This window comes from Marmota monax, unplaced genomic scaffold (assembly GCF_021218885.2).
Source record: "Marmota monax isolate L192 unplaced genomic scaffold, Marmota_monax_Labrador192_F-V1.1 WCK01_AAM20220418_F8-fsc00127, whole genome shotgun sequence".
In the NCBI taxonomy this organism is placed as follows: domain Eukaryota; kingdom Metazoa; phylum Chordata; class Mammalia; order Rodentia; family Sciuridae; genus Marmota; species Marmota monax.
The window spans coordinates 731,535-759,080 of record NW_026692894.1 but is presented as its reverse complement, the minus strand read 5'-3'; the positions used below and the strand labels follow the sequence as shown (position 1 = coordinate 759,080).

The following is a 27,546-nucleotide window of genomic DNA, read 5'->3' as shown; positions in this document are numbered from 1 at the left end:
CAGGAAGGAGGCAATTCTTGTGCATGCCCTTGTCTCATTTCCTTTCAGCCTCGTCTTCCTCAAAGTTTGTCATAAGCACTGTGTGCAGTGGCTTCAATCCCAGCAGCTCAGGAGACTGAGGTAGGAGGATTGCAATTTTGAGGCCAGACTCACCAATGTAATGAAACCTTGTACAACTAGTAACAGCCTCTTTGAAAATAAATATCAAATAATAATTTTTAAAAAGCTCATTGGTAAATCACTATGAGTTCAATCCACAATTTAAAAAAAACAACATTATAGTCTCCTGTGGCTAACTAAATGAAGTCCAGGCTTGTCAGTAGACCCTGCAGGATGCTCTCCATCTTTCCTGCCAAGTGCCTAAGCTCTTCTTCCACTGTGCACACGCCTTTCTGCCAGGAGGCCTGGTATTCTCCTGCCTCCATGCTCTGACCTCCATCTGAAAGACCCTTCCCAAAGGCACCTACCCGGAAACTCACCTCACCCTTCAAGACCCAAGCCTTCCCCATGTGCTCACCTACTCCTGCACTGACCCCTCAAAAGTGGAGAATGTTGATTGTCTTCCCGTGGTGTCTACTTCATAACAGCTTATATCCCCTTCACTTGCCCAACATGTACCTCAAAGAGTCCTCTTTCTGCTGTGACCCCTTTACCAGCTCAAAGACATCTGTTAAAATGACACTGAAAGCTCGGAGTCACTCTTAAAGTATAACAAGCACATAGCACGCAAACTATCACTGCCCATCCTTCACCCAAGCCAGACATCACTAATCAATTGTGTTGCTCTAACCCCAGTGTTCAGAAAGCCTTAGAATCTTTTTTATTTTGATTTTTTTTTTATTGTTGTAGGTGGACAGTGCCGCAGTCCGGCTGCAGCAAAATAACCGGGGGGCGACGAGCAACTTGTGTACATTGATACAGCGGGAGTGGGAGCCGTTTATTGTAGGACCAGAGGGGTATTTATACATTCCACACAGCTTATCTTAATTAACATAAACTAGATACAGCAGTCAACCAATAAGAAATCTTCACACTTAATGGCTCGCTGGCATTACTTCACAAACCACTCCCTCTGGCAAAATGCCAGGCACCATCTTGACTTGTTTACAGACTCTAACATTTGCCAGGCGCCATCCTGACTTGTTTACAGACCCTAACAGGACAGCATGCCCTTGTTGGTTTAGTTTTGTTTATGAGGTGCTTAGGATTGAACCCAGTGTCTCATACATACTAGGCAAGCCCTCTGCCACTGAGATACAGCCCCAGCCCAGAATCTTTTTAATATATTTTTAAAATTTGTTCTAGTTAGTTACACATGACAGTAAAATGAATTTTGACACAGCATATATAAATGGAATATAACTTCTCATTCATCTGTTTGTACATGATGTACACAGGTCACGTAAATCAACTACACACCTACGGTAATAAAGTCCGATTCATTCTACCATCATTTCTGCCCCTACCTGCTCCCCTCCCTTCACTCCTCTCTGTCTAGTCCAAAATACCTCTATGCTCCCCCACCCCATTGTGAGTTAGCATCCGCATATCAGGGAAAATATTGGACCTTTGGTTCTATGGGATTGGCTTATTTGGCTTATCATGATATTCTCCAGTTCCTTCCATTTACCCACAAATGCCATAATTTCATTCTTCTATAAGCAAGTCTTAGAATCTTTCCCCATCTGGTGTTCCATGATGATCTTTCAATCCTTCATAAAGTGAACGTCTCCAAGTCATTTAATGTAGTTTATTTTTTTAAACTCTAGATACTTAATTTCATTTAGATTCTCTCTCTCTCTCTCTCTCTCTCTCTCTCTATATATATATATATATATATATATATATGTGTGTGTGTGTGTGTGTGTGTGTGTGTGTGTGTGTGTGTATCTTATTAAAAACTATCAAGGCAGGGCTGAGCATAGCTCCATGGCAGAGCACATGCATAGCATGCTTGAGACCATGGTTCCACCCCCAGTACCTTCCCAAAAAATAAATAAATAAAGTTTTTAAAATAGTAAGGACTCTTCAAAGTGCAGCTGCTTGCTCCTTCCTTCATTATCTTGCAGACCTTATTGTGCACACTTAGACTTGAATTTCACTGAGGTCAGTGTGTAAACACAACTTGCTCTGTTCTTATCACACAGGACTGTGGCATGTGCACCTTTCCATGCATTAAGATATGCCACTTCCTTATCACTTAACACTTGCAGAGGTTACCTGGCGCTCTCTCCTGCTGGCCCTAGGCACTGGGTTGTATCCAGTTCTCGCTGCTGTCAGCAACACCTGGGCTCACCCCCCGACACTCATCAAAGGAGTGAAGTGCTGAGCTCCCCATGACAGAGACATCCCAGCAGAGGCTGAAGGGGCACCTCTTGAGAGCTCTCCTGTCATGGGTGTGAGTTTGGGCAAGGATTCTCTGTTTCCCTGTGCATTCTAACCATGAGATTGTCCACTAAACTCTGGGGACAATTATTCAATAACCTTAAGTCTTTCTCAGTTATCTATGTGCATGTTTAATTCAGGTTTCAGGTATTTTCTTGGGTTTTTGGTTTTTCCTTAAGTGTTGGTGTGTGTTTTATATTTTCACCACTACTTCATCCAGACAAACTGGTAACATACCAGACCTGAGATTTTGTTTTTCTCAAGCTCAAGGGTATACACTATTAAATGTTGACATAACTCTAGAGTCACAGAGAGTTGTGATATAGTGAGGAGGGTCCCTCTTAATTTTCATGCAGGACCCTCTAATGTTAACTCACAAAAATGTGCCCTGGTCACATCAGGAATTTACCCTGATATAATGCTACAGACCTAATCTAAATGTCACCATTTGTGCCACAAATGCCCTTTTTCTGGTCCAGAATCCCGTCTAGGTTCCCACATTGCTCTTGGTGATCATTTCATTCTCCTTCCATCTGTGCCAGCTCCTTGGTTTTCTGTTCCTTGTGACCTTGTGACTTTTTGTTGTCCTGACCAGTCCCTTTGTAGTCTGCCCCTGGCTGTAGGTGATGCTGGTGTTTTCTCATGGTGAGGTTGAGGGTGGTGTTTGGAGAATGCTGCAGAGGGGATGAGCCCTCTGCGGGCACCCTGTCCGGATGGCGTGATGTCCAGGTGTCCTGTTCCTGCCCACTTAGACTCCGTCCCTTAGTTAAGGTGGGTTCTGGCAGGTTTCTCGCCTGCCAACTTACTGTTGTGCTTAGTCATTAATAAGAGTCTTCTGGGGAGATGAGTGGAGACTGTGCTGACCTCCTGCTTCTCCTCATCTCCTGCTCTGGGTATAATAGCTGTTAACGATTTTGCCTAAAACATTCATTACAAAGCTGTTTGCCTAGTGGTGATTTTCTACCTCCATCATTCCTTCTGCACTGATGAGATTTCTACTGTAAGCAAGAACTGGACCTGAGGTTTTAGAATGGGCTCCTGCCCTCCTGGAAAAACACCCCATCCCAGAGGGCAGGCCGGGCAGGGTGCTTTGTATTTAATGAATCATGCAACCATCTTGACAGTCCCACAGAAAGGCTGACTTGTCTCCTTCTATAGAGGAGTCTGTTTTATTTGAACCTGAAACATCTGAAAATAAATCGCTCTATGTATAACTAAGAAATAGAAAGACTGGTTGTTTTTCTCTGCTCTATTGATGAACCTCACCTTGCTCAAAGTCTGGCTTTGGTGGGAAGGAGACTGGTTAGATGGAGGCCCCTGAACCCAGCTCCAGCCTCAGCAAGGGACTTGGGGGTGGAGCCTGAGGATGGACTGGCCTCTGGTGTGCTCCTAGATGTTTTCTGGTTCTCATTTTTGCTTTACTTCTGTAAATTTGTGATGTGGCAAGAGAGCTGGCTGGCTTTCTCTGTGGAACTAACCAGTAACATCTGAGTTTCCCATTTCCAGAGACAAGAATGAAATAAAAATTCCTCGGAAATTTCTCTGACTTGGATGGGGAGGCCCATGCCTGTCATCCAGCAAGTCGTGAGGCTGAGGCAGGAGACGGCAAGTTCCAGGCCAGCCTCAGCCATGTAAGCAATTCAGTGAGACCTTGTCAAGTTAAAAGTAAAAAATCCTGTGGATGTAGCAAAGTGGTAGAGCATCCCGGGATTAAACCCTTACTACCATTAAAAAAAAAAAAAAAGGTCCTGTCCCATCAGTCCTGGGCAGCAGGTAGGATCATACAAGAAGTTGGAAGCTCCCTCAGGAGCATTTGAAGGGTATGGACAGGACTCCTCAGAAGAAATATGTCTCCAGAAGAATGAAGAGTGTTCCTGGACAGTGTCAGCGATGTCCACACAGATTGTTTTCTGATGACACATGGAGCCTACTTCTCTTTGCTGAGCCCTCTCAGCACATATGGAAGGACTTGAGTGTGACATGGGACTAACTTGACTTAGAAGACCCATCTCCACCACTGAGGTTTCTTTGACCTTGACAGCCCCTTGCCCTTTCCCACCCTGTGTGTGCTTGTGTGTCAAAAGGGATAACCATCTGTGCCTGCAGCACTGCTGTCCAACCCAGTGAGGCCCTGCCCAGGCCGTGCCTGCCGCAGCCCTGGCTGTCAGCTGAGTCTGGGTCTTCAGATTGGGCAGGGGCTGGGGCAGGGGAGGCAAAGGCCAAAGGACTTAGGTGAGACTGAGAGTATTCATTCTGGTTCCTTTTTTTCTTTTTTGGTGTCTCTGTGTATGTGTAATACCCAGGATTGAACCCTGGGTTGCTTTACTACTTAGTTGCATCCCCAGCCCTTTTTACTATTTGACTCTGAGACAGGGTCTTGCTGGGTTTCTGCGGGGCTTGCTAAGTTGCTGTGCCTGGACCTGTCAATCCTCCTGCCTCAATGTCCCAAATTGCTAGGATTACAGGTGTGCTCCTGCCTGCCCGGCAGTATTCCACTCCCTGATTCAGGTGGGAGTGAGGTGAAGTCCTCTGGCTCATGAGAAGTCAATGTGCTGTACTCCTGATAGCTCATCTGTTTTCATGTGTATTATACTTCAACAAAAAGTGTGAAAAAATGGCATTTTTTCCTTTTTTAATTTAAATTTTATTAGCGCATTATTTGTACACAATGGTAGAACCATTGCATCATTCTCATGTATGCACATACCACTAATTGGTCAATTTATTCCCCAGTACCTCCCCTGTCCCTCCATAGATTTAAAAAAAGGGGGGGTATATCTACACAATGGAATACTACTCAGCAATAAAAGAGAATAAAATCATGGCATTTGCAGGTAAATGGATGGCATTAGAGAAGATAATGCTAAGTGATCTAGTCAATCCCCAAAAACCCAATGCTGAGGTCTGGTATAGTGATGCCACCTGCTTCACTCTTCCTGCTAAGGATTGCTTTAGCTATTCTGGGTCTCTCATTTTTTTCCAGATCAATTTCATGATTACTTTTTCTGTTTCTATGAGGAATGTCATTGGAATTTTGATCAGAATTGCTTTGGAAGTATGGTCATTTTGATAATATTAATTCTGCCTATTCAAGAGCAAGGTAGATCTTTCCATCTTCTGAGGTCTTCTTTGATTTCTTTCTTTAGGATTTTGTAATTTTCATTATATAGTTCTTTTACCTCTTTTGTTGTTGTTGTTTGTTTGTTTGTTTTGTTTGAGAATGGGGTAGTTTTCTTCATTTCCCTGAGGATTTGTCACTGATATATAGAAATGCCTTTGATTTATGGGTGTTGATTTTATATCCTGCAACTTTGCTGAATTCGTTTACTAGTTCTAGGAGTTTTCTGGTGGAACTTTTAAGGTCTTCCAGGTATAGAGTCATATCATCAGCAAATAGTGCCAATTTGAGTTCTTATTCCTATGTGTATAGCCAATCCCCCAAAACCAAATGTTGAATGTTTTCTTTGATATAAGGAGGCTGATTCATAGTGGGACAGGAATGGGGAGCATGGGAGGAAGAGACAAACTGTAGATAGGGCAGAGGGGTTGGAGGGGAAGGGAGGGGGCAGGGGGTAATTAATGATGGTGGGATGTGATGATCATTACTATCCAAAGTACATGTATGAAGTCACAAATTGGTGTGAATATACTATGTATACAACCAGAGATATGAAAAATCATGCTCTATATATGTAATAAGAATTGTAATGCATTCTGCTTGACTTAGAAGACCCATCTCCACCACATATATATGTATAAAAACAGAATGTAATTTGGAGTGTTGGTGGGGAGTGCACTGCCTCTGTGGGTTGCATTTGGTAACATGGCCACTTTCACATTATTAATTCTGCCTATCCATGAACATGGGATTTCTTTCTATCATCAAGTGTCTTCTCCAATTTATTTTTTCGGTGTTTATAATTTTTGTTGTAGGGGATCTTTCACCTCCTTGGTTCGATTTGTTAAAGGATTATTTGCTTATTTACTTCCAATTTACTTGCTTGCCTATTTTAAAAAAATATTTATTCTTAGGTTTTAGATGGACACAATATCTCCATTTTACATTTTTGTGATTGAACCCAGTGCCTCGTGCATGCTAGGGGAGCGCTCTATCACTGAGCCACAACCCCAGCCCCGTGCCTATTATTTTTAGGCTATTGTGAATGGAATTGTGTCCCTAGGTGATTTCTTTTAGCAGATTCATTACTGGTGTACAGGAGAGCTACTGATGATTTGTGTTGATGTTGCCTCCTGACATTTTGCTCAATTTGATTATTAATTCTAGAAGTCCTTTGGTGGAATTTTTTGGATCTTCTAAGTATAAGATCATATCATCTGCAAACAGTGGTAATCTGAATTCTCTCCTATTTGTATCCCTTTTATTTCCTTCACTTGCCTAATTGCTTTGACTAAAATTCCAAGTGCCAAATTGAAAAGGTGTGGTGAGAGTGAACATCCTTGTCTTGTTCCCGATTTTAGAAGATATGCTTTCAGTTGTTCCCCACTCACTATGATGGTGGCTTTGGGCTTATTGTATAGAATAGCCTTTATGGTGCCGAAAAAGATTCCTTCTATCCCTAGTTTCATCAGTGCTTTTATCATGAGAGGGTGATAAATATCCTAAGCTTTTTCTCTGTGTCCATTCAGATGCTTATGTGACTTTTCTCTTAATAGCATTTATGTGGCAAATTATACTTATTGATTTGCATATTTGGAATCACCTGTGCATCACAGGAATGAAACCAACTTGATCATGAAGTACAATATCTTTACTGTGTTGTTGAATATGATCTGCTAATATTGTATTAAGGAATTTTGCGTCTGTGTTCATCAGGGATATTGTTCTGTAGTTTTCTTTCCTTGATGTCTCTTTAACTGATTCAGGTATCAGGGTGGTGATACTGACTTCATAAAATGAAATGAGAACTGCTCCTCCTCCCCCTTTCTGTTTCACAGAATAATTTGAGAAGCGTTGGCATTAGTTCTTCTTTAGAGATATGTTAGTATTCAGTGGAGAATCCACCTGGTCCTGGGCTTTCTGTGGTGGAAGGCTTTTAATTACAACATCAATATCATTGGTTTTTTTATGGCTCTGTTTTTATTTTCTATATTCACTTGGTTCATTTCTGGTATGTCATGTATATTTAGAAACTCATCTATCTACTCCTTCTTGGTTTTTCACTTTATGAGGGTATAAGTTTTCCAAATAGTTCATTATGATTGTCCGGATTTCTGTGATGTCTGTGATGATATCTCCATTTTGTCTCTAATTTTTTTTGTGTGTGGGGAGGGTACCAGGGATTGAACTCTGAGGCACTTGACCACTGAGCCACATCCCCAGCCCTATTTCGTATTTTATTTAGAAACAGAGTCTCACTGAATTGCTTAGCATCTTGTTGTTGCTGAGATTGGCTGACTGTCTCTGAACTCAAGATCTTCCTGCCTCAACCTCCTTAGCCACTGTGATTACAGGCATACACTACTAGACCCGCTCAGGATCCTTTTTTGTTGTTGTTTTTTGGGTTTTTTTAAAATTATTCTCTGTTTCATAAAGTTCAGTTATAACCTTAATTATTTCCTTATTTCTACAGGTTTTTTATTCATCCTTATGTTGTTTATTGAGAATCTTTCTGATTTTTTTAAATTTTGACTCTTAATCTTTTAAAAATATTTTAATTTCTGCCGCAGTCTGGCTGGGCACAAATAACGGAGCCGCCACAAAACACTTGTATGTTCAAACAGGAAACTTTATTGCCCGAACTCCACCAGCACTCCATGCACACTTCCCAGGAACTCTCCCAGCTCTCCACTGGGCTCCGCGCCAACTCCCCGGGAACCCCAGGAGAACTCCACGGGAACTCCAAAATATCAGGCGCCCGAGGCAGCAAGAGCCGCCCTATTCCCGGAGCTGCCCTATTGCTGGAGCAGGGTCCATATACAACTCAATACACAGCCTGTTTCAATTTAGCATCATCCAGTCACAGCAATTATATACAGCTTAACTCAATCATCATCTTAATGGCTCGCTGGCATCCCTTTTCAACCATTCCCTCTGGCAAAATGCTAGGCGTCATTCCGACTTGACTGTGGCTCTCAACATCTCCCCCCTTCTGTTTAATTAAACAACAAGCATGTGGCTTAGGGACCGTGCCTGTCTTAGGTTGTCCAATACTACATATGGTCCTTACCCATTATCGGATGAGCTGACCTCAAGGCGTCAGCCTCCTGTCTTAGGTTGGTACCATTTCAATTGGATCTTACCCGTCATTGACTACCGGTCCAGCATATAGCCATACTTGTGTATAGGCCTTTGTACCAGTGGTGGGGTGAGGTTCTTTGCCTCACCTCTGTTGGCCCCCAAATACCAGTAGGGGGGTGAGGTTCTTTGCCTCACCTCTATTGGCCCCCAAATTTTAGATGATCACAAGCAGAAGGGAGGAGGATGCAAAACGCCACAACACCAAGCCAAATGACGGTTCCTTTTGGAAAAATTGTACCACCGATGACACCATCAGCAAAGATACCCCAGCACTACCACAATTCATTGCACCAAAAGATAGTTCACAATGCATACAAGTGATACATAGTCCAGGCAAGTTCTGCAAGCAGTTCAAAGCAGAGGAATCCATTAATATGTCCATTTCCTCCCAAAGTAAATCGACTCCTTGATTGAGCATCACTTGTTGAGTTACATTATTCATTGATGTATCAGTTTATACAGTTTGTTGTGATAGCTATTGCAGAAGCTGTAGTTTGGTTTTATATTTGTCTTCACCAGCATTGGGATGAAGATAGGAATTATGGCAATGATGGCTAAAAAAATTATGTAGCATTCCAGCAGGCACTAAGAAAACAATTTTCTAAACAATTTCTTATCCTGAATAGAATTAGATATAATGAATAGGAAAGGTGAAAGTAAACAAACAGATCTGTTAACCACCTTTAAAAACAATCCTCCACAGTGTTTACCTAATTTAAATTAAACCATTTAAATCACGTGAATAAAAAAAAATATTTGGATCCATTTTTTCATGAGCGCTCCTAATATATGATATATGGACATACACACATACAGACATACAACACAAAACACAAGTGTGCACACATAACATACAACACATAAGACAATAGTAAAGGCCTTGTAGCTTTTCACAGGTGAAATCTCCATTGCAATGTTTAAAAACTCCACAGTCAAAAAATAGAACTGATCAGAAAAACATTAACCTAGGTCTGTATTGCTAAGAGCCAAGTATATGATGCATGGCATTTTTGGTTGAAAGGTGACGCCAGCTAGCCATTGAGATGATATGATTATGTTAAGATTTGCATTCATATGGATATTGGACTCCTGCTATTCACCTCGGCCTGCTACAGGACTCCTGGAGAGTTCCCATTGGTTGGGGAAGTATAGTAGGAGGGAGTTCCGGGGGAGGAACTCTCTCTGGGTTCCAGGAGGAGGCCGAGTGGATGGATCGAAAAATCTTCCCGGGTGCGTACTGGACATTGGTGGCAGTTTCAAAAAATAAAGTTTGTTCCTGCTTGAGTGGCTTGTGATTTTGTGCCCAGCCAGACTGCAGCATGTATGAGCTCAAAAAATAAAATAGAACTTCATGATGTGGGAAAGGGCAATAATAAAATAGATATTGAAAAAAGCATCCTGGTTTCATTAGCCTCCAGGTGTGGGAGAACCACTGTCGCAGATGTAAGGATAGCCAAACTGGAGTTCTGGATATCAGCTGTTATGGATTTGAGCCAAATCATCTTTTTTTTTTTTTTTGGTCTGTAGAAATCGCTTTAGTTAATCTCTCTGGAATCCAAATCGCTTTAGTTAACCTCTCTGGAATCCAAATCAGCTGCTGTGTCTCCCTGTGGAAACACACAAACAGATCCCTGACTCCAGACAATCACTGGGTCAGGACCTTTCCATTGTCCTGTTAGAATATCCTTCCAAAGTACCTTGGGCTTATGTACATTTTTTGGACACATATGCCTTTCCACAGCACTAAGCCCTGATGAATCCAAATTTAAAAAGTTTTGAGTAAAAAGGGTTATTTTAAGTTTATCTTTGAAGGATATATACCCCTTCCCAATTCCCTCTTTTTGCTTTAATAAGTACATTTTAATAGTTTGCTTTAATAAGTACATTTTAATACCTGTGTCCAGTAGCCCATTAAAATGTACTTATCAAACTATTAAGCTCTTTCAACTATGCCTTGTCCCTGTGGATTGTATGGGATTCCGGTTACATGAGTAATGCCAAATGATGAGCAAAATTGTTTAAAAGAGGTGGAAGTATAACCAGGACCATTATCTGTTTTTAACTGTTTTGGAATGCCCACAGTGGCAAAATTTTGTAAGCAATGAGCTATAATATCTTTAGTTTTTTCTCTGGCATGAAGGGAGCCCATCAAAAATCCGGAAGAAGTATCAACTGTAACATGCAGATATTTTAATTTTCCAAATTCTGGCAAGTGTGTGACGTCCATCTGCCAAATATGGTTAGGTATCAGTCCTCTAGGATTGACTCCAAGATTAACTTGTGGTAAAAAGGTCACATAATTTTGACATTGTTTTATTATTTGTCTAGCTTATTCCTTAGTTATTTTAAAACACTTTTGTAAAGTATTAGCATTGACATGGAACCTTTTATGAAAATTTGTAGCTTCTTCTAGTGTAGAGAAAATATGTATGTCATGTGTAGCTTTATCTGTTAAATCATTGCCCAAACTAAGGGCTCCAGGCAATCCTGTATGTGCCCTAATATGTCCTATAAAGAATGGATCTTTTCTGTCCCAGATTAGACTTTGTATAGTGGAAAACAAAGAGAAAACAGTAGAGGAAGGGGAAATCCTACCAGCATCTTCAAGGGATACTATAGCATTAACTATATACTGACTATCAGAAAATAAATTAATACAGAATCTTTAAACATCACAAAAGCTTGTAATACTGCATTAAGCTCTACCTTTTGAGCTGATTGTTTGGGTACTAAAAATGTAAAAGTTGTAAAAGGTGTAACTATTGCTGCTGTACCATTATTTGACCCATCAGTGAATATATTTGGAGCATTCATGATAGATGTTTTTCTTGTCATTTTTGGAAAAATTACAGGATGCAATGACCAAAAAGACAATAAAGGATTAGATGGTAAGTGGTTATCAAATGAAACATTAGATTTGCACATGATTATTGCCCAAGTATTTAACTCATTAGCTAACTCATCAATTTGATTCATAGTATATGGAGTAATAATTTTATTGGGAGAAATTCCAAACACTCCCTTTGCTGCTTTTATTCCTTTGAGTATTAATTGTCCTACAGCCTCAGGATACCTAGTAAGAATAGTGTTAGGAGAATAAGATAAATGTATCCGCAATAATGGACCTTCTTGCCAAAATACTCCTGTAGGAGTATTTTTTGTTGGTAGTACAATAAATAATAAAGGCAAACTTATATCAATTCTATCCAAATGCATATTTTCCATATATGTTTCAATGATTTCTAATGCCTTTCTTGCTTCAGGCATTAACATGCAGGGTGAATTTGGATCTGATGGACCTTTTAGGATATCAAATAAAGGTCCCAACTCTCCTGTTGGTATGCCTAGATAAGGCCTTATCCAATTTATGTCTCCTAATAACTTTTGAAAGTCGTTAAGTGATTTGAGTTGATCTACTCGTATTTGAATTTTTGGTGGATGGACCATGGTTGAGGATAATAGAACTCCTAAATAATTAATTGGAAAATTTAATTGTGCTTTATCTATTGCTATCTATAGATTATAATTTTTTAATAAGTTTGTAAGTGTGGCATAACATTCTAGCAATGTGTTTTTATCTTTGTGTGCTAACAATACATCATCCATATAGTGAAATATTTGTAGTTCAGGATTTTGATTTTTAAGTGGCTGGATTGCTTTGTTAACACAAATTTGACACATAGTTGAACTGTTAGCCATCCCTTGAGGGAGTACTTTCCATTCATATCTCTGATCAGGACCTTCATGATTCAGTGCAGGGATAGTAAATGCAAAACGTGGACTATCCTCGGGATGAATTGGAATTGAAAAAAAACAATCTTTAATATCTATAGCTAAAACATACCAGGTTTTGGGCAAAGCAGACAATTGAGGAAACCCCGATTGAGCAGGTCCCATAATAACCATCTCATTATTAATGGCTCTTAAATCTTGCAATAATCTCCATTTACCAGATTTCTTTTTAATGACAAAAATGGGAGTATTATGGGGAGATACGGAAGGTTGTATATGTCCCTCCGCTAATTGTTGTTTGACAAGGTCATGGGCTGCTTGTATCTTTTCTTTAGTCAGGGGCCACTGAGGAACCCATACTGGTCTTTCTGATTTCCAAGTAATTTTTATTGTCTCAGTGACCCCTCCTGAAAACCCAATCCATGTCTATCTATTTCTTGATCTATTTGTATTGGTGCCACTATACTTTGTCCTTTTTTTCTTAATACTTTTCCTTTCCTAAAACCTTGTCTAGCCATAATAGTGGGCACATTTGAATTGATGTTATTTGTTAATGTCAAACCTAATTGATCTAGAACATCTCGTCCCCATAAATTTATAGGAAGATGATCCAATACATATGGCTGTATAGTTCCTTCACATCCTTCAGGATCTTTCCAATCTAATACCATTGCACTTCTATGAGGATTAGTCGCCACTACTAGACCTTGAAGCGTTTGAGTGGCTTGTTGTAATGGCCAATGTTTCGACCATTCTTGACGAGATATGATGCTAAGGTCTGCACCTGTGTCCAGTAGCCCATTAAATTCATGTCCTTGAATATTTAGTTTTAGCATTGGGCAAGAATCTAAATTTAAAGACAGCATAGCCCAATCTACACCTGTGGAGCCTAATTCCCTGGAACCTCTTTCTATAGTACTACTGGAAAATTTATCATGCAGGCTGGGTATTATTAATAACTGTGCTATTCTATCTCCTGGTGAAATTACTGATATACCTCTTGGAGAACTAGCTATAATTTTTATTTCACCTTCATAATCGGGATCAATTACCCCAGGACTTACCATAAGTCCTTTTCGAGTAGAAGAACTGCATCCTAATAATAAGCCTACTGTTCCTTGGGGAAGAGGTCCTTTTACCCATGTGGGAATGATTTGAACTCCCATCTCTGGAGTTAGTACTGCTCTGGCGGAGGCGCAGATGTCCAACCCTGCACTCCCTCTGGTTTGTCTGATGAGAGATCTAATGGATAATGTGTCCTGGGCACTACCCTGATGGTGTTGCTGGGTTCCTCCAGTGCCCCATATATTTGTGGTCATGGGCCCCAGAGCATTGGGCCCCCCTGTCCATTTTTTGGCAATGGAGCCTGATGCCTTTCTCCATGATATCGTGGGTAAACACCTGGTCCTTGTCAGTTTTTTGATAACGGAGTACCCTCTATGGTGGTTTGAGAATGGCATTCATTAGCCCAATATCTCCCTCTGCAGCATCGTGGGCAAATACCCGGTATTCTACCCCATTTGATACCTAGTTTTGTTAAACCCTCCTCTTATGGAGCAACTCCTTTTAAAATGTCCTGTTTGTTCACAATTGTAGCATGTTTTTGGCCTGGCATATAAAGCCTGTTGTACTGCAGCTGCCAAGACTTGCCCCTGTTCATTAATGTCTCTACATAATTTAATATATGTGTTTAAATCTTCATGTTTCCATGGTCTAATGCCCTGTTTGCACCACTTATTTGCTTGTTCATAGGCTGTTTAATTAATGGCATTGCTTATTCTGTATCCCCCAAAACTCTGGTAGCTGTTTGAATAAGCCTATCTACAAATTCAGCATAAGGTTCATTAGCTCCTTGTATAACCTTAGATAATTGACCTTGTAAATCTCCATGTCCTTGTAAAGTCTTCCATGCCCTAACTGCATCTGCAGCAATTTGTGCATATATAGCAGGATCATATTCAATTTGTTGCCGTTGACCCTCATAAGGTCCTTTTCCTAACAACATATCTAGATTTCTTTGAGGGTAACTGGCTGCTGCATTTTGCCTAGCCGCCTCCGTGCAAAATTCCTGATTGGCAACCTTCCATAACAAATATTGCCCTCCATTTAGCAAAGCTTTACACATGCTAGTCCCATCTGCAGGCGTCATGTCCAAGTTGGTAATGGATTCAACCATGCTTACAGTGAAGGTTGCTTGGGGACCATAGGTTGTTACAGCCTCTTTCAGCTGCTTCACTGTTTTGAAATCTAGAGCATGGTGAATTTGCTGCCCTCCTGCCTGCTCAAGTACAGGGCATGCTAATCTTTTAGGTCCTGTCTCAGGATCCCATCTATCAACTACGGGGGTTGGGGGCCCCCCAGCATATGTTGTCTCCATAGGTGAAGCTGTTGGTTGGACACTTATGCCCTCTGGTGATAGAAAGGTGTTAGTAGCAGCCTCGTGATGTAACTTTTTCCCTGATAGCCCCTTTTCCTTTAAATTTCTTCCTCTGTCTGATTAGCTCAAGAGACCTTCTCTTTTACTTGATCTAAAATGTCTTCTACCACAATCTGAACCTCTAACAATTTACTTAACACTCTTTCAGTTTGTTTTTTACTAATTTCTGATCTACTATAAAGATAATGCAACCCAACAAGATAACACAAAACAAAACCGAAGAAGAATGAAACAAAAACGGAACAAAAATGCATTGTATCAATTTTCCTATTTTCTTGAAATGTATATTTGTGGTCTAACATTATCTCTTCTTCAGGGGCGAACAACTTCAAACCTTGAGCCAACCATTTTCCCCAGTTTGCCTGAGAAAGTTCTAGGGACAGGCAACTTGAAATAAAAACAAAATAAATCAAAACAAGAACACATTGTTTTTTGAAATGGTCACCCATTCTTTTGCTTTCCTTCAGGGGCAAGCAATTTCACTTACCCCCAAGCTTCAGGAGTTCCCCACACAGGCCACCAAATGCTGCAGTCTGGCTGGGCACAAATAACCGAGCCACCACAAAACACTTGTATGTTCAAACAGGAAACTTTATTGCCTGAACTCCACCAGCACTCCATGCACACTTCCCAGGAACTCTCCCAGCTCTCCACTGGGCTCCGTGCCAACTCCCCAGGAACCCCGTGAGAACTCCAAAGTGGTGGGCACCCAAGGCAGCAAGAGCCACCCTATTCCCGGAGCCGCCCTATTGCTGGAGCAGGGTCCGTATACAACTCAATACACAGCCTGTTTCAATTTAGCATCATCCAGTCACAGCAATTATATACAGCTTAACTCAATTATCATCTTAATGGCTCGCTGGCATCACCTTTCAACCATTCCCTCTGGCAAAATGCGACTTGACTGTGGCTCCTAACAAATTTCTTTTAGTGCTACATGACAGTAGAATGTATTTTGACATATTATACATAATGAAGTATAACTTCCCATTTGTGGTTGTACATGATGTGGAGTTACACTAGTCATATATTCATATATGAACATAGGAAAGTTATGTCTAATTCATCCTACTGTCTTTTCTATTCCCATCCCTCCTCCCTTCCCTTCATTTCCCTTTGTCTAATCCAAAGTGCTTCTAGTCTTCCCTCCCCCCTCCATTGTGTGTTAGCATCCTCAAATCAGAGAGAACATTCAGCCTCCGCTTTGGGGGGACTGGCTTATTGCACTTAACATGATAATCAATAGTTCCATCCATTTACCTGCAAACTTCATTCTTCTTTAAGGCTGAGTACTATTTCATAATGTATATATACCATATTTTCTTTTTCTATTAATCGGCTGATAGGACACCTAGATTGGTTCCACAGTTTAGCTATTGTGAATTGAGCTGATAAACATAAACATGATGTGAATGTGTCACTGTAATATGTTGAATTTAAATCCTCTGGGTATATATCGAGGAGTGGGATAACTGGGTCAAATGGTGGTTTCATTCCATGTTTTCTGAGGAATCTCCATACTGCTTTCCAGAGGGATTGCACCAATTTACAGTCCCACCAGCAAGTCCCCCACATCCTCACCAAGATTTATTGTTACTTGTATTCTTGATGATTGCCATTCTGATGGGAGTAAGATGAAATCTCAGTGTAATTTTAATTTGCATTTCTCTCATTGCCAGAGATGTTGAAATTTTTCATATATTTGTTGAACAATCGTATTTCTTCTTCTTTGAAGTATATATTCAGTTCCTTTGCCTATTTATTGATTGGATTATTTGTTTGTCTTCTTTTGTGTTGGTATTAAGTTTTTTGAGTTCATTATACATCCTGGAGATTAATGCTCTGAGGTGCAAGTGACACAGATTTTCCCCCATTCTGTAGGCTCTCTCTTCACATTCTTGATAATTTGCTGTGAAGAAGTTTTTAGTTTGATAGCATCCCATTTATTGATTCTTGATTTTATTTTATGTGCTTTAGGAATTCCTTGTTGAGGAATTTGGTTCCTAAGTGACATGATGGAGATTTGTTCTACTTTTTATTCTAGTAGGTGCAGGGTCTCTGGTCTAATGCCTAGATCCATGATCCATTTTGAGTTGAGTTTTGTGCAGGATGAGAGGGGGTAAATTTTATTTTGCTACATATGGATTTAAAGTGTATCCCAGCACCATTTGTTGAAGAGGCTATATTTTCTCCAATGGATGTTAATGCCACCTTGGTTTAGTATGAGATACCTGCATTTATATGAGTTTGTCTCAGTGTCTTCTATTCTGTACCATTGGTCTTCATGTCTGTTTTGTTGCCCATACCATGCCGTCTTGTTACTATAGCTCTGTGGTATAATTTAAGTGTGGAATTGTGATGCCTCTTGCTTCACTTTTCTCACTGAGGGTTGCTTTGGCTATTCTGGGACTCTTCTTTTCCCAAATTTATATCATGACTGCTTTTTTTGTTTCTATGAAGAACATCTGTGGGAAGCCATCTATGAGCCACGTGTGGACTGAGCAACATTCAAGCCATTAGGCAGGAAAGCCTGATTCTGGGAACTCCCAGTTGAAATCCATTGGTTCCAGAATGCTAGATTCACGTGGTGCCCTGTCCTGGCTCACTGCTGGAATTCAAGCTTAATCCTGGAAATGGGAGTGACCCGCTACAGCCAAACTGCCTCCCAGAGATGTGTGTAGCTTGCTAGATGCCAATCAACCTGTTTCCTGCAAGACCCGGTACTGAGACAAGATTCCTCCCACTGAAAACTTATCCCTGCCTTTGATGTACTCCCCCTTCAATAAAGGATTGGGGCCTTTTTCAGTTGTCCAGTTCCAGTTCCTATAAAGACTGGAAGACCCATCAGATGCTCCACTTTTTAAATCTAATCTTTGTCTTTGTCTTACTTCTTACTGATTATTTCATACTTTTAATTTTCCAAGGACTTTTAATTTCACACCTCCTGGGCAGGAACCTGCTCTGACAGGGTGCTGGCAACAACATCAAACATCATTGAAATTTTTAAAAGAACTGCATTAAATCCATGTAGAGCTTTTTGTAGTATGGCCATTTGGACAATACTAATTCTGCCTATCCAAGAACATGGGAGATCTTTCCATTATCTAAGGTCTTCTTCAATTTCTTTCTTTAGTGTTTTGTAGTTTTGATTGTGGGTTCTTTCACCTGCATTGTTAGATTGATACCCAAATATTTTAATTTTTTTCAGACGCTTGTGAATGGGATAGTTTTCCTCATTTCTCTTTCAGTTGATCCATCAGTGAATGATAGGAATGCAATTGATTTCTGGGTGTTAGTTTTATATCCTACTACTGTGCTGAATTTGTTTATGAGTTCTTGAAGTTTTCTGGTGGAATTTTTGGGGGTCTTCTAAATACAGAATCATGTTGTTGGCCATAGGGATAGTTTGAGTTATCTTTCCTTTTCTTATCCTTTAATTTCTTTCTTTGATCTAGTGCTATGGCTAGAGTCTCAAAGACTCTTGTTGAATAGAAGTGACAAAAGAAGGCATCCATGTCTTGTTCTTCCACTTTTCAGAGGAAATTCTTTGGAATTCTTTTTTTTTTTTTTGAGAGAGAGAGAGAATTTTAATATATATTTTTTTAGTTCTCGGTGGACAAACATCTTTGTTTGTATGTGGTGCTGAGGATCGAATCCGGGCCACACACATGCCAGGCGAGCATGCTACCACTTGAGCCACATCCCCAGCCCTTCTTTGGAATTCTTTTATATTTTTATCCATTTAGAAAGATGTTGGCCTTGAGTTTAGATATATACTTTCTACAATGTTGAGCTATGTTCCTACTATCTCTCGTGTTTTGAACATAAATGGATGCTGTATTTTGTCCAATGCTTTTTCTGCATCTATTGAGATAATCATGTGATTCTTGTCTTTAAGTCTATTGTGGTGATTAATTACATTTATTGATTTCCAGAGGTTGATCCAACCTTGCATTCCTGGGAGGAACCCTACTTGATAATGCACTGTCTTTTTAATATGTTTTTGTATGCAATTTGCCAGTATTTTATTAAGAATTTTTGCAACTGTGTTCATCATGGATATTGGTGTGAAGTTTTCTTCCCATGATGTTCTTTGTCTGGATTGGTGTCAGGGTGATAGTATGAGTTTGAAAGGGTTCCCTTCTTTTATGTTTTATGGAATAATTTGAGGAAGATTGGTGTTAGTTCTTCTTTAAAGGTCTGGAGAACTCAGCTGAGAATCTTTCTAAACCTGGGCTTTTTGTTGGTGGTAGGCTTTTGATGGTGTCTTTAATTCCATTGCTTAAAGTTGATTTATTTAAATGTTCTATGTCCTCCTGATTTGATTTGGGTAAGTCATATGTCTAGAAATTTGTTGATATCTTCATGATTTTTTATTTTAGTAGAGTATAAATTTTCAAAATAGTTTCTGATTATCATCTGTATTTCAATAGTGTCCATGGTGATATTTTCTTTTTCATCATCAAGAATTCATTAATTTGAGTTTTCTCTATCTCTTTGTTAGCTTGGCTAAGGTTCTATCAATTTTATTTATTTTTTCAAAGAACCAACTTTTTGTTTCTTCAACTGTTTTTGATTTTTTTTTTCAATTTCTTTGATGTCAGCTCTGATTTTAATTATTTCCTGTCTTCTACTGCTTTTGACCCTGTCCATAGCTCAGGATCAGCCCTCCTTCAAATGAAAGACCTGGGACTTAGGAGTACAGGTAAATGCAATCTGCCTGACTCAGCCCAGAGGCTCGAGAAGCCCTCCTAGAAGTAGTTTCTAGCACAGTCTCCTCCCTCTAGGACTCCATGAAGGTTGCAAGGGCACACAGGTGTCTAGAATCTTCAGAAAATTCTGGCCAATGTTGATTAAGAGCTGAAGGACAGACATCTAGATCTGGGAATTGGGCCCCCAGTCACACTCTGAGAGGACATACATGTGGGTCCTGGGGTTGGCGGTACCCCAGGGTGTGGACAAGTGGACCGACAGAGCATCTCAGGTCGTTAGAGATGGGACCCTTTACCATGGTCACTCTCTAGAGGGAAGCTGTGCAGACACTCCAGGCTCTGAGGGGTCAGGGCCTCTCCCAAGCCTCAGCTCAGGCTCTCTTTCTCTTATCATCTCAGTGACCCACCAGGGAACCTCATGGCCACACAAGTCCTCCAGAGGGAGACTTGTCCTGATTCCTACTCTCCTCATTCCCCGAGGCCAAGACCACGCCACAAGAAAGCTCCAAAAACAACAGGTTGGTAACATGGGAAACTATTTATTATTAGAGAAGGTCCACAGAGGAAGGCAGAATGCAGAGAGGACACACAGAGAGCCCCAGGGAACATGGGGCCAAGAGGAGGACGGGAGCCCAGGTGTCCAGGGGGAAAGTCTAGGCGAGAGTGGCAAAGCCCACCCTGTTATTGGCCAGGTCAAAGATGGAATAGTAGGACCTGAGGAAGACGTCCCCAAGAATCCAAAAGGGCTGGCCATCCTCCAAGGACATGTCGATGGATTCCAGTCCCACAGAGCAGTAGCCATCCTCCTGCTCCACAGAGAAAGGCATTTGTCACACATGGCCTGGGCACTACTCAGCCCTCAGCCCTGGGTCACTGGCACACTTTTAAAGATGAGCAGAGAAAGAACTGCCCCTGAGGACTCAAAGACCAGCTGATTCACCAGAGTAGGGGCTGTTGGGAGAGGTTCTCAAATCGGTAAATTCAGGCTGCCTTGGCCTGTCCCCATGGGGGGAAACTCTTCTTCCCCCAAGACCCTTCCTGCATATGATTTATAGCAGGTCTTCAGGGTCATTAAGGCTTGGAGGAAGACGAACTTGATTGAAACTTTGCCTTCACCCTCATCATCTGTGCAGTGGGATCAGTTATTGAACCTCTATGAAACTCCAGGTTTTCATTTGTAAAACAGAATGAGAATCTTCCCCATCAAATGCTGTGACAATCATGTGGAAAGCCTGGGCACCAGGCTGCACACAGTGGCTAGCCCTAGACAGAGCCCCTCTCCACTGATTAAGAGACTGATTGATCAAGGGTGACACTCTTCTGGTGGGGATAATCCCAGGTGGCATGAGTTGGGAAATGGCACAGGGCCAGGTGGAGCTTTTCTGGCTGCACCTGTTCCTCCACCCCAGTGGCCCAGCCTCAGGGACCAGGACTCACATTGAGGATGTAGGCAGAGGGCGGCAGAGGGAACTGCACCCCGTTGATGACGAAGGTGAAGGTGGGCAGGTTCTGGACGTCATTACAGTTCACGAAAAACTGCAGAGAAACAAGTTCTTCCAGGTCCCCTCATTCCCCACCCCAGAGCACGTCCTACACCTCCCGGATGCCCAAGACCTCTTTTTGGAGCAGAGGGCACAGTTCAGTGCAAATGCTATGTAGGTACTGAGTGGGTGTCACGTGCACTGCTAGAGTGCGTGACATCTGGAGAGACCTGAGAATGTCCCACACCCAAAGATGCTCCTCTGGCCTGAATGACCCCTCTGAGAGGTTGAATCACTGCCCTTTCCCTGCAGGTGTCCTTTGAAATCACACAGCCATGTGCAAAAAGTGGACCAGGGCTCCCTCCCCTAGTGGGGAAGGCTAATTAGGTGACCCATCTCATTTGGCAGGACACACAGGAGCGAGGGGGCATAGCTGTGTGGAGGAGAGGGAGATGTGGACTGAAGGTTTGTCCCTTGTAGCTCCCTTTGTTGCCCCAACATTCCAGTTACATTGTTCTAACTCAAAAACCCAACCAGCGATCAATCTGATTTCCTGAGTGGACGGTAGCACAGAAGAAATTCGTGCCTGACAGTGACTTCCCATGTCCCTCAGCACACACATATGGCTCCACCATAACCACCCTCCAGCCTCATCCTGTCCCAGGGCCTGGTGTTGGGTACCCCATATTCAGTACATTGGGCAGCACAAGCATGGAGCCCATGCTAGTCTGGTGTCCCATGTGGAACTAGAAATGGTTCTGAGTGGACTCTCCTGGCCAGGGGACATCCATGCCACACCCACCTGTCCATATTCATCCTCCTGGGCCCCAATGGTCTGCAGAAGGGAGCTCAGATGCTTCTTGGGCACAACAAGCAGAGAGGTTCCTGTGTCCACCATGGCCTGGCAGCCCTGGGAGCACCAGCCAGAAGCCTCTTCCCCAACATAGAACCTGGGTAGCAAGAAGAGGGCAGCCTCAGCCCGACCAGGTCAGGGCAGCCAGGGGGGACCTTCCCGGCACTGGGGAGCAAGCAAACTGGAGGCCAATGCAACTACACCCTGTCTCACATTCCCACTAGGTCTATGCAGGGTCACCTAAATGGCCCAGGGGTCTATTTCTAATAACTTCAAGGAAGTTTCGAGAGGCACTGAAAACCAGGGACATCATGTTTTTTAAAAAGACATGGAACAACCCACTTGAATCAAAGTGTGAAATATGATATATCAAGAACTATGTAATGTTTTGAACAACCAACAATAAAAATTAAAAAAAAAAATACATGGAACAAGTTAGTTGTCCCACATACCTCAGTTTTGAGTCTCTGGTGTCCTGTGTGATTGGACAGGAGCTTCTCCAATACTTGGGATTCCACATGTGCCCCCCACCCCTTTCTCCAGACCCAGCCTTGATGCCCCCACAGAGGCCAGCTGAGGCTCTAGGGAGGACAGGCCACAGGAGTCCTCGGTGACCACACCTCAATGGAGCCTGGATGAGTGCATGCTACGGGTGCCCAGAAGCCAGCTCCAAGGAAGGGGCGTCCCCAGGGACCCCCAACCCAGACTCACTCCTGGATGCTGATCTGCCAGTAGAGCTCCCGAGTGACAGGGGCCCAGGAGATCTGCCCTGTGTACAGGCTCTCGTCCACACCTCCAAAGATGACCGCTCCTCCGTCCTCAGATCCCTCTTGGCTGCAGGACACACAGGCAAAGGAAGTGAGGGAGTGGCCAAGGAGTGGGCACCCACACTAAGCAGTCACCTTCACAGGGAAAGAGCTCCTTCCCTGATTTCCAAAGGGTTTTTCTGAAGACAGGTCCATGAGTCCCCTGAGACTTCTGAATGGCACTGTCCCACAATGCCCTATGTCGAGGACAGCCCCAACTCTGTAGACCCCACCCACACTGTGCTGTCTTCTGCTTTTCATTTCATGCCTTTGCTGCGCCCTGTCACCAGGAGCCTCACAGATACCCAACTTTTTCTTTTCCTCTGCAAGTGGACATGGACAGGGCTTTGGTGGAGGGGAGGAAAAGACAGGCCATGTTTCTTCCAGAAGATTCCCCTTAGTGGTAGTAGAGTGGGTCATTCCTAGAGTTTCATGTGGAGGTGTAAACAGCCAAAAGGAGTCCCCAGGGTTAGTGACAGGGCCAATGTGTTGAAAGCAGGATAAGGAGACCAAGCCACAGCAAGAAGTTGGAACTGACTCTAGACAGTAGAGAGGAAGAAAGCTGGTCAGCAAGAGAGAAAAGCCAGGCCCAGGGCCCTCCTGACCTGGCCTGCTGTGGGGGCTGGGGGGACAGTGGGTGAGGAGTCAGTCGAGGGCCTAGACCAGGAGACTCCAAGACCTAGAAGGACACAAGCAGGAGGAGAGGCAGCAGGTCACTGGACAGAGAGGCCTTGGGGAGAAGCACAGGTGAGGCAGTGGGCTCTCGGGGCCCAGAGCAGGAGGCAGGCCCAAGACATGGGGAATTAGAGCAGTGACACCCGGGAGAAGGTCAGACTGAAGAAGGAGAGACCATCCTGCCTAGGAAGGCAAAGGGTCGTGAGAGTCGACTGGGGCAGGGGCAGGGGACCAGGAGAGTCAGAGCCCAGGAGCTGAGGCTCTGAACAAGTGTGGCCCAGCCACCCCCTGCTGGGAGGTCTCCACACCCCAAGGGATCAGGGCTTGGTACAGGGCAGGACTTAGGGACCCGCAGGGCAGTCTCTCACTTGCTGAGGTAGACGCTGAACATGGGGCTGGACAGGGCGTCCACCCGCAGCATGCCCTGCAGGGCTGTGGTGGCCCCTCCCGCGGACAGGGCAGGGTAGGCCAGGCCCATGATGCCATCGAACTGCATATAGACAAAAAAGGTACCCGGCTCCTGCTCACTCAGGCCGAACTCCTGGTTGGGGACCTGGATGCTCTGGACCTGTGGGAGGAAGACACATTGGAGTGGAGGTGACACTTCTGATTGCATCTATGTCCTCCTGCCCCATGCCACCAGAGAACCACCATGGTCATCCTTCCTCCTCTGGCCCATCTGCCCACTTCTCCACAGGCATCCCAACAGCCATTTCTCTTCCAATGGCCTCCTTCACTGTAGCCTCCCATCCCCACACCTCTGCCCTCCAGTTCTGAGCTCCTGAAAAAAGGCACTCTCTGACTGGTCACTCTGGTGCCCCATCCCTGCACAGGAAAGAACAAGGACATCTAGGTCCCCACCCTCTCACACCCCCCATCCAGGATGGGTATGGCAGCTGGAGCACTCACAGTCAGGGTGTCATAGCCAAAGAAGCCAGTGAGGCTGCCGGTACCATACTGCATGGAGAAGGTCTGCCCGTTGGTGGAGAAGGTGGAGGACTTGCTGGGGTTGAAGCGAGGGTGTGTGGCTGCAGGAGGGAGCCATGGAGGACAGGGGTGAGCAGAGGGCTGCCTGGCTCTCAGGCTCATGGGCTGCACTCCTGCCTGGCCCTCAGCCTAAGCTCTCAGACAGAGCCTTCAGCACCCCAACCTTGTCACCAAGGCAGGGGCTGACAGCCTTGGCCCCAGGATCCTCTTAGTTGGAAGGCATTGGCCTGAAAGCCCATGTTTCACAGGTAATTGGATGCCCGGATGATGACCTCCCTGTAAGCAGGTGCCCTAGACTCCACCTCTATCTCTACCCCACACCAGAAACCGGCAGAAACCTAGTGGGAAATGCTCATCCAATGAGGATTGGGAGGGAGACCTAGAGAGGAATCCACTCACCCCAACCTCAATTCACCCAGGAGCTGGGCATAGTGGGATGTGGAGGTGGCATGGGGTGTGCCCATGGTGGACAGAGATGTCCGCAGTCCAACCGAAAGGTTTTGGAATGAATCAGGGCAGCATTAAGAAACTGAAGATCCTCTGTCTCCCTAAATGACTCCAGGACAGGGACCACATCCAGCATAGTTGTGGCCAGTCCCTGGAGACGCTCAGGGAGAAGCTAGTGGATAGGAGAGTGGAGGGCGAGGCACAGAGTGGACAGCGTCCTGAGGGGAGGAGCAGCACTGCCCGGTGAGCAGGAGAGGGTGGAGCGGAATGAACTGGAGGGGGTGAGGTGGACGGCAGAGATGAAGGGGTCCATCCTGACACGAGGCGAGGCAAGAGGCCACCCTGGAGCAGGGCCAGCCTCCTCCCTCTGGCTTCTTGATGCCCTGAGACCCTAAACAAGTCCCTGGTCCTCCTCAGGAGTGAGCACCCTTCCCTGCCTGCATCCCTGGACATGCCAGTGCCCGGCCCTGCCCAGGGGCCCTCCCTGCCCAGCCCAGCACTCACTGCAGGCCTGGCTCTGGCAGTAGACCGAGGGCACCCACAGGTTGGAAGAGCCAGTGTCAAACAGGACCAGGAAGTTCTGGGGTGGAGTCCCGATGCTGATCTCACCAAAGTAGGCAGCCTGGGGAGCCATGGGGACAGCTGTGAGCATTAGGGGGACCCAGGGGCCAGGCTTCTCCATGGGCAGAGCAGAAAGGACAGCCCTGCCCTAAGTACCACCAAAAGCCAGGGTCCCAGACACACTGGCCTCAGTCCCAGCCTGCCCAGGGCTTCCACGTGGTCTCTGTGGTTCAGCTGCCAGGTCAGCTGGGGCCCTCCCCATGCTCTGCCCATTGGGCCACTCGCAGCAGGGTGGCCCAGGCTGGCAGGACTGGGAGAAGGGAGCAGCCTCGGGGTGGGAGCCCAGGGAGTCCCCAGCTTTGGCAGGGACAGGGACACCTAGAGACTAGGACTCACATCCATGTAGGTAATGGGCTCATAGAGCACGCTGAAGTCGCTGAAGCGGTACTTCTGAGCGAGGTCGTACTTGTGGGTCTTCAGGAAGTCCCCCAGCAAACCCTTTTCTTTCATGGTCTGACGCATAGTCTTCATTTTCCTCAGGGGGACCCTAGGGGAGGCTGGGTGTCAGGGCAGGGCCCCCCTCCTGCCTCTACCTTCTCATTTCTTCCCTCCCTGATGTTCTCCCTTGCCTCTTTCCCTCTTTCTCTTCTTTCTTTCCTTCTCCACTTCTTTCAACCTCACTCAGCACTTCTCCAAGACTCAGGAAACAATGAACTTCCCTCATGCCTGCCCTCAGCCCCTCATAGGGGTCCTGCTCCTGCCCTGGCCTCTGCTCTCAGAGACCCTGAAAATACTTCCCATGAAGGGGAGAGGGACTTGGGACGCTGGGACTTTACACCTTCCAGAGGATGTCTGCTGATATTTGTTCTTTTGTTGTTTAAGGTTCAGGTCTGGGATGTGACTCAGTGGGAGAACATTTGCTGAGCATGTGCCTGACCTGGGTGCAGTCACCAGCAACATGAAAACGTAGAAATAAAATAAAATAGTTCTCAGAGATAGCAAAACTCACACCAAAGGGCGTCCCTTCCTGTGGTGCACTCTGATACCTGGTACTGCCTATGAGATACACCATGGAGTAGGGGAGCAGCAACAATCCTCTAATATGTTTAATCTGCAGCTGATTGAATGTGTGGCTATAAAACTGCACACAGGAAAGGCCCTCGGCACTCTTCCCAGGTGGCACAGCAGGCAGGGTGCCAAGCAGGGAGCCCTATGGTCTCCTGAACCAGATCACCTGCTCCATCCTGAATTTTCAACACCTCATGTTATAGTGATTTACAGGAATTAGTGTTTTTGCTAAAATGACTTTGGCTTCTTCCAACCAATTTGGGGTCTCAGGAAATTTTTGGAGAGATTATCTGTCTCCTCTAGAAAGGACTGTTATTCTCTGTAGGAAGAAACCACACCCTTCTTGTAAAGGCCGGGGTGGGCATAGTCACCCTACTCTCTGCTTCAGGACCATCTTCTCCCCTCAGTCTGGGAGGCTCCAGCAAGGGCAGCCTTCCCTGGCCCAACAGGGAATCCTGCTCAGACACAGCTGCTGCCCCCTGACTAGCTGCTCCATACAGGGCTGCAGGCTTCCTGAGGTTCCCTGCACCCACAGTCAGATCCACACTCACCTGACAAGTGTAGTCGATGCCTCAAAGGCCAGGAGGCAGACCAAGGCCACCACCATCCACTTCATGATGCCGATTCCCAGCTGGTCACAGAGCAAGCGCCACTCTGAGATCCACAGTCGCACTGGAGTGAAGACTTCAGCACTCCCTCTTTATACCCCCTGGATGTGGCCGAGTCCCTCCCTCCGTGCCCTGGGCAAGCATGACCCTAACCAGGGTGTCCCCTGCACACCAGGTAGCCATTGTTTCTCTATGTTTTTCCCCCTGGACCATGGCCACAGCTGACTTTTCAACTTGTTGACTTTTGAATCCAACAGCAGAGGCCAGGAGGTACGGGCGATAAGACCAAACAAAGCAGCCATAAGATGGAGGGGCAGAGCTGCTCCTCCTCCAGGATCCAGTGGTTTGTGTCTGCATTTTGGGGAGAGGCCTACGAGGCAGAGACAGAGAGAGGGGCATAGGATCCTCAGCAGGTTTCTTGGCCAGCAAGTCTTAACATTGGGCATCACAGGATCTTTGTCATGGGCACTCTCCTGTGTGCTATAGGCAGGTTCACACCATCCTAGTGGCTGCCCACGAGGTTCCAGGAGCAGTC

General features: G+C 44.5%; 1 protein-coding gene across 1 annotated transcript; it reads right to left on the bottom strand.

Moving 5' to 3' along the window:
- Positions 1 to 20,178: 20,178 nt before the first annotated feature.
- Positions 20,179 to 27,019, bottom strand: LOC124096755 (gastricsin-like). The gene is made up of 9 exons (XM_046450754.1): positions 26,955 to 27,019; positions 25,732 to 25,882; positions 25,279 to 25,396; positions 24,250 to 24,368; positions 23,709 to 23,908; positions 22,571 to 22,693; positions 21,809 to 21,956; positions 20,963 to 21,061; positions 20,179 to 20,331 (listed from the first exon to the last, which is right to left on the bottom strand). Exons 1-9 carry the CDS (start codon positions 27,017 to 27,019, stop codon positions 20,179 to 20,181), a joined length of 1,176 nt encoding a protein of 391 aa, XP_046306710.1.
- Between the last annotated feature and the right edge of the window lie 527 nt (positions 27,020 to 27,546).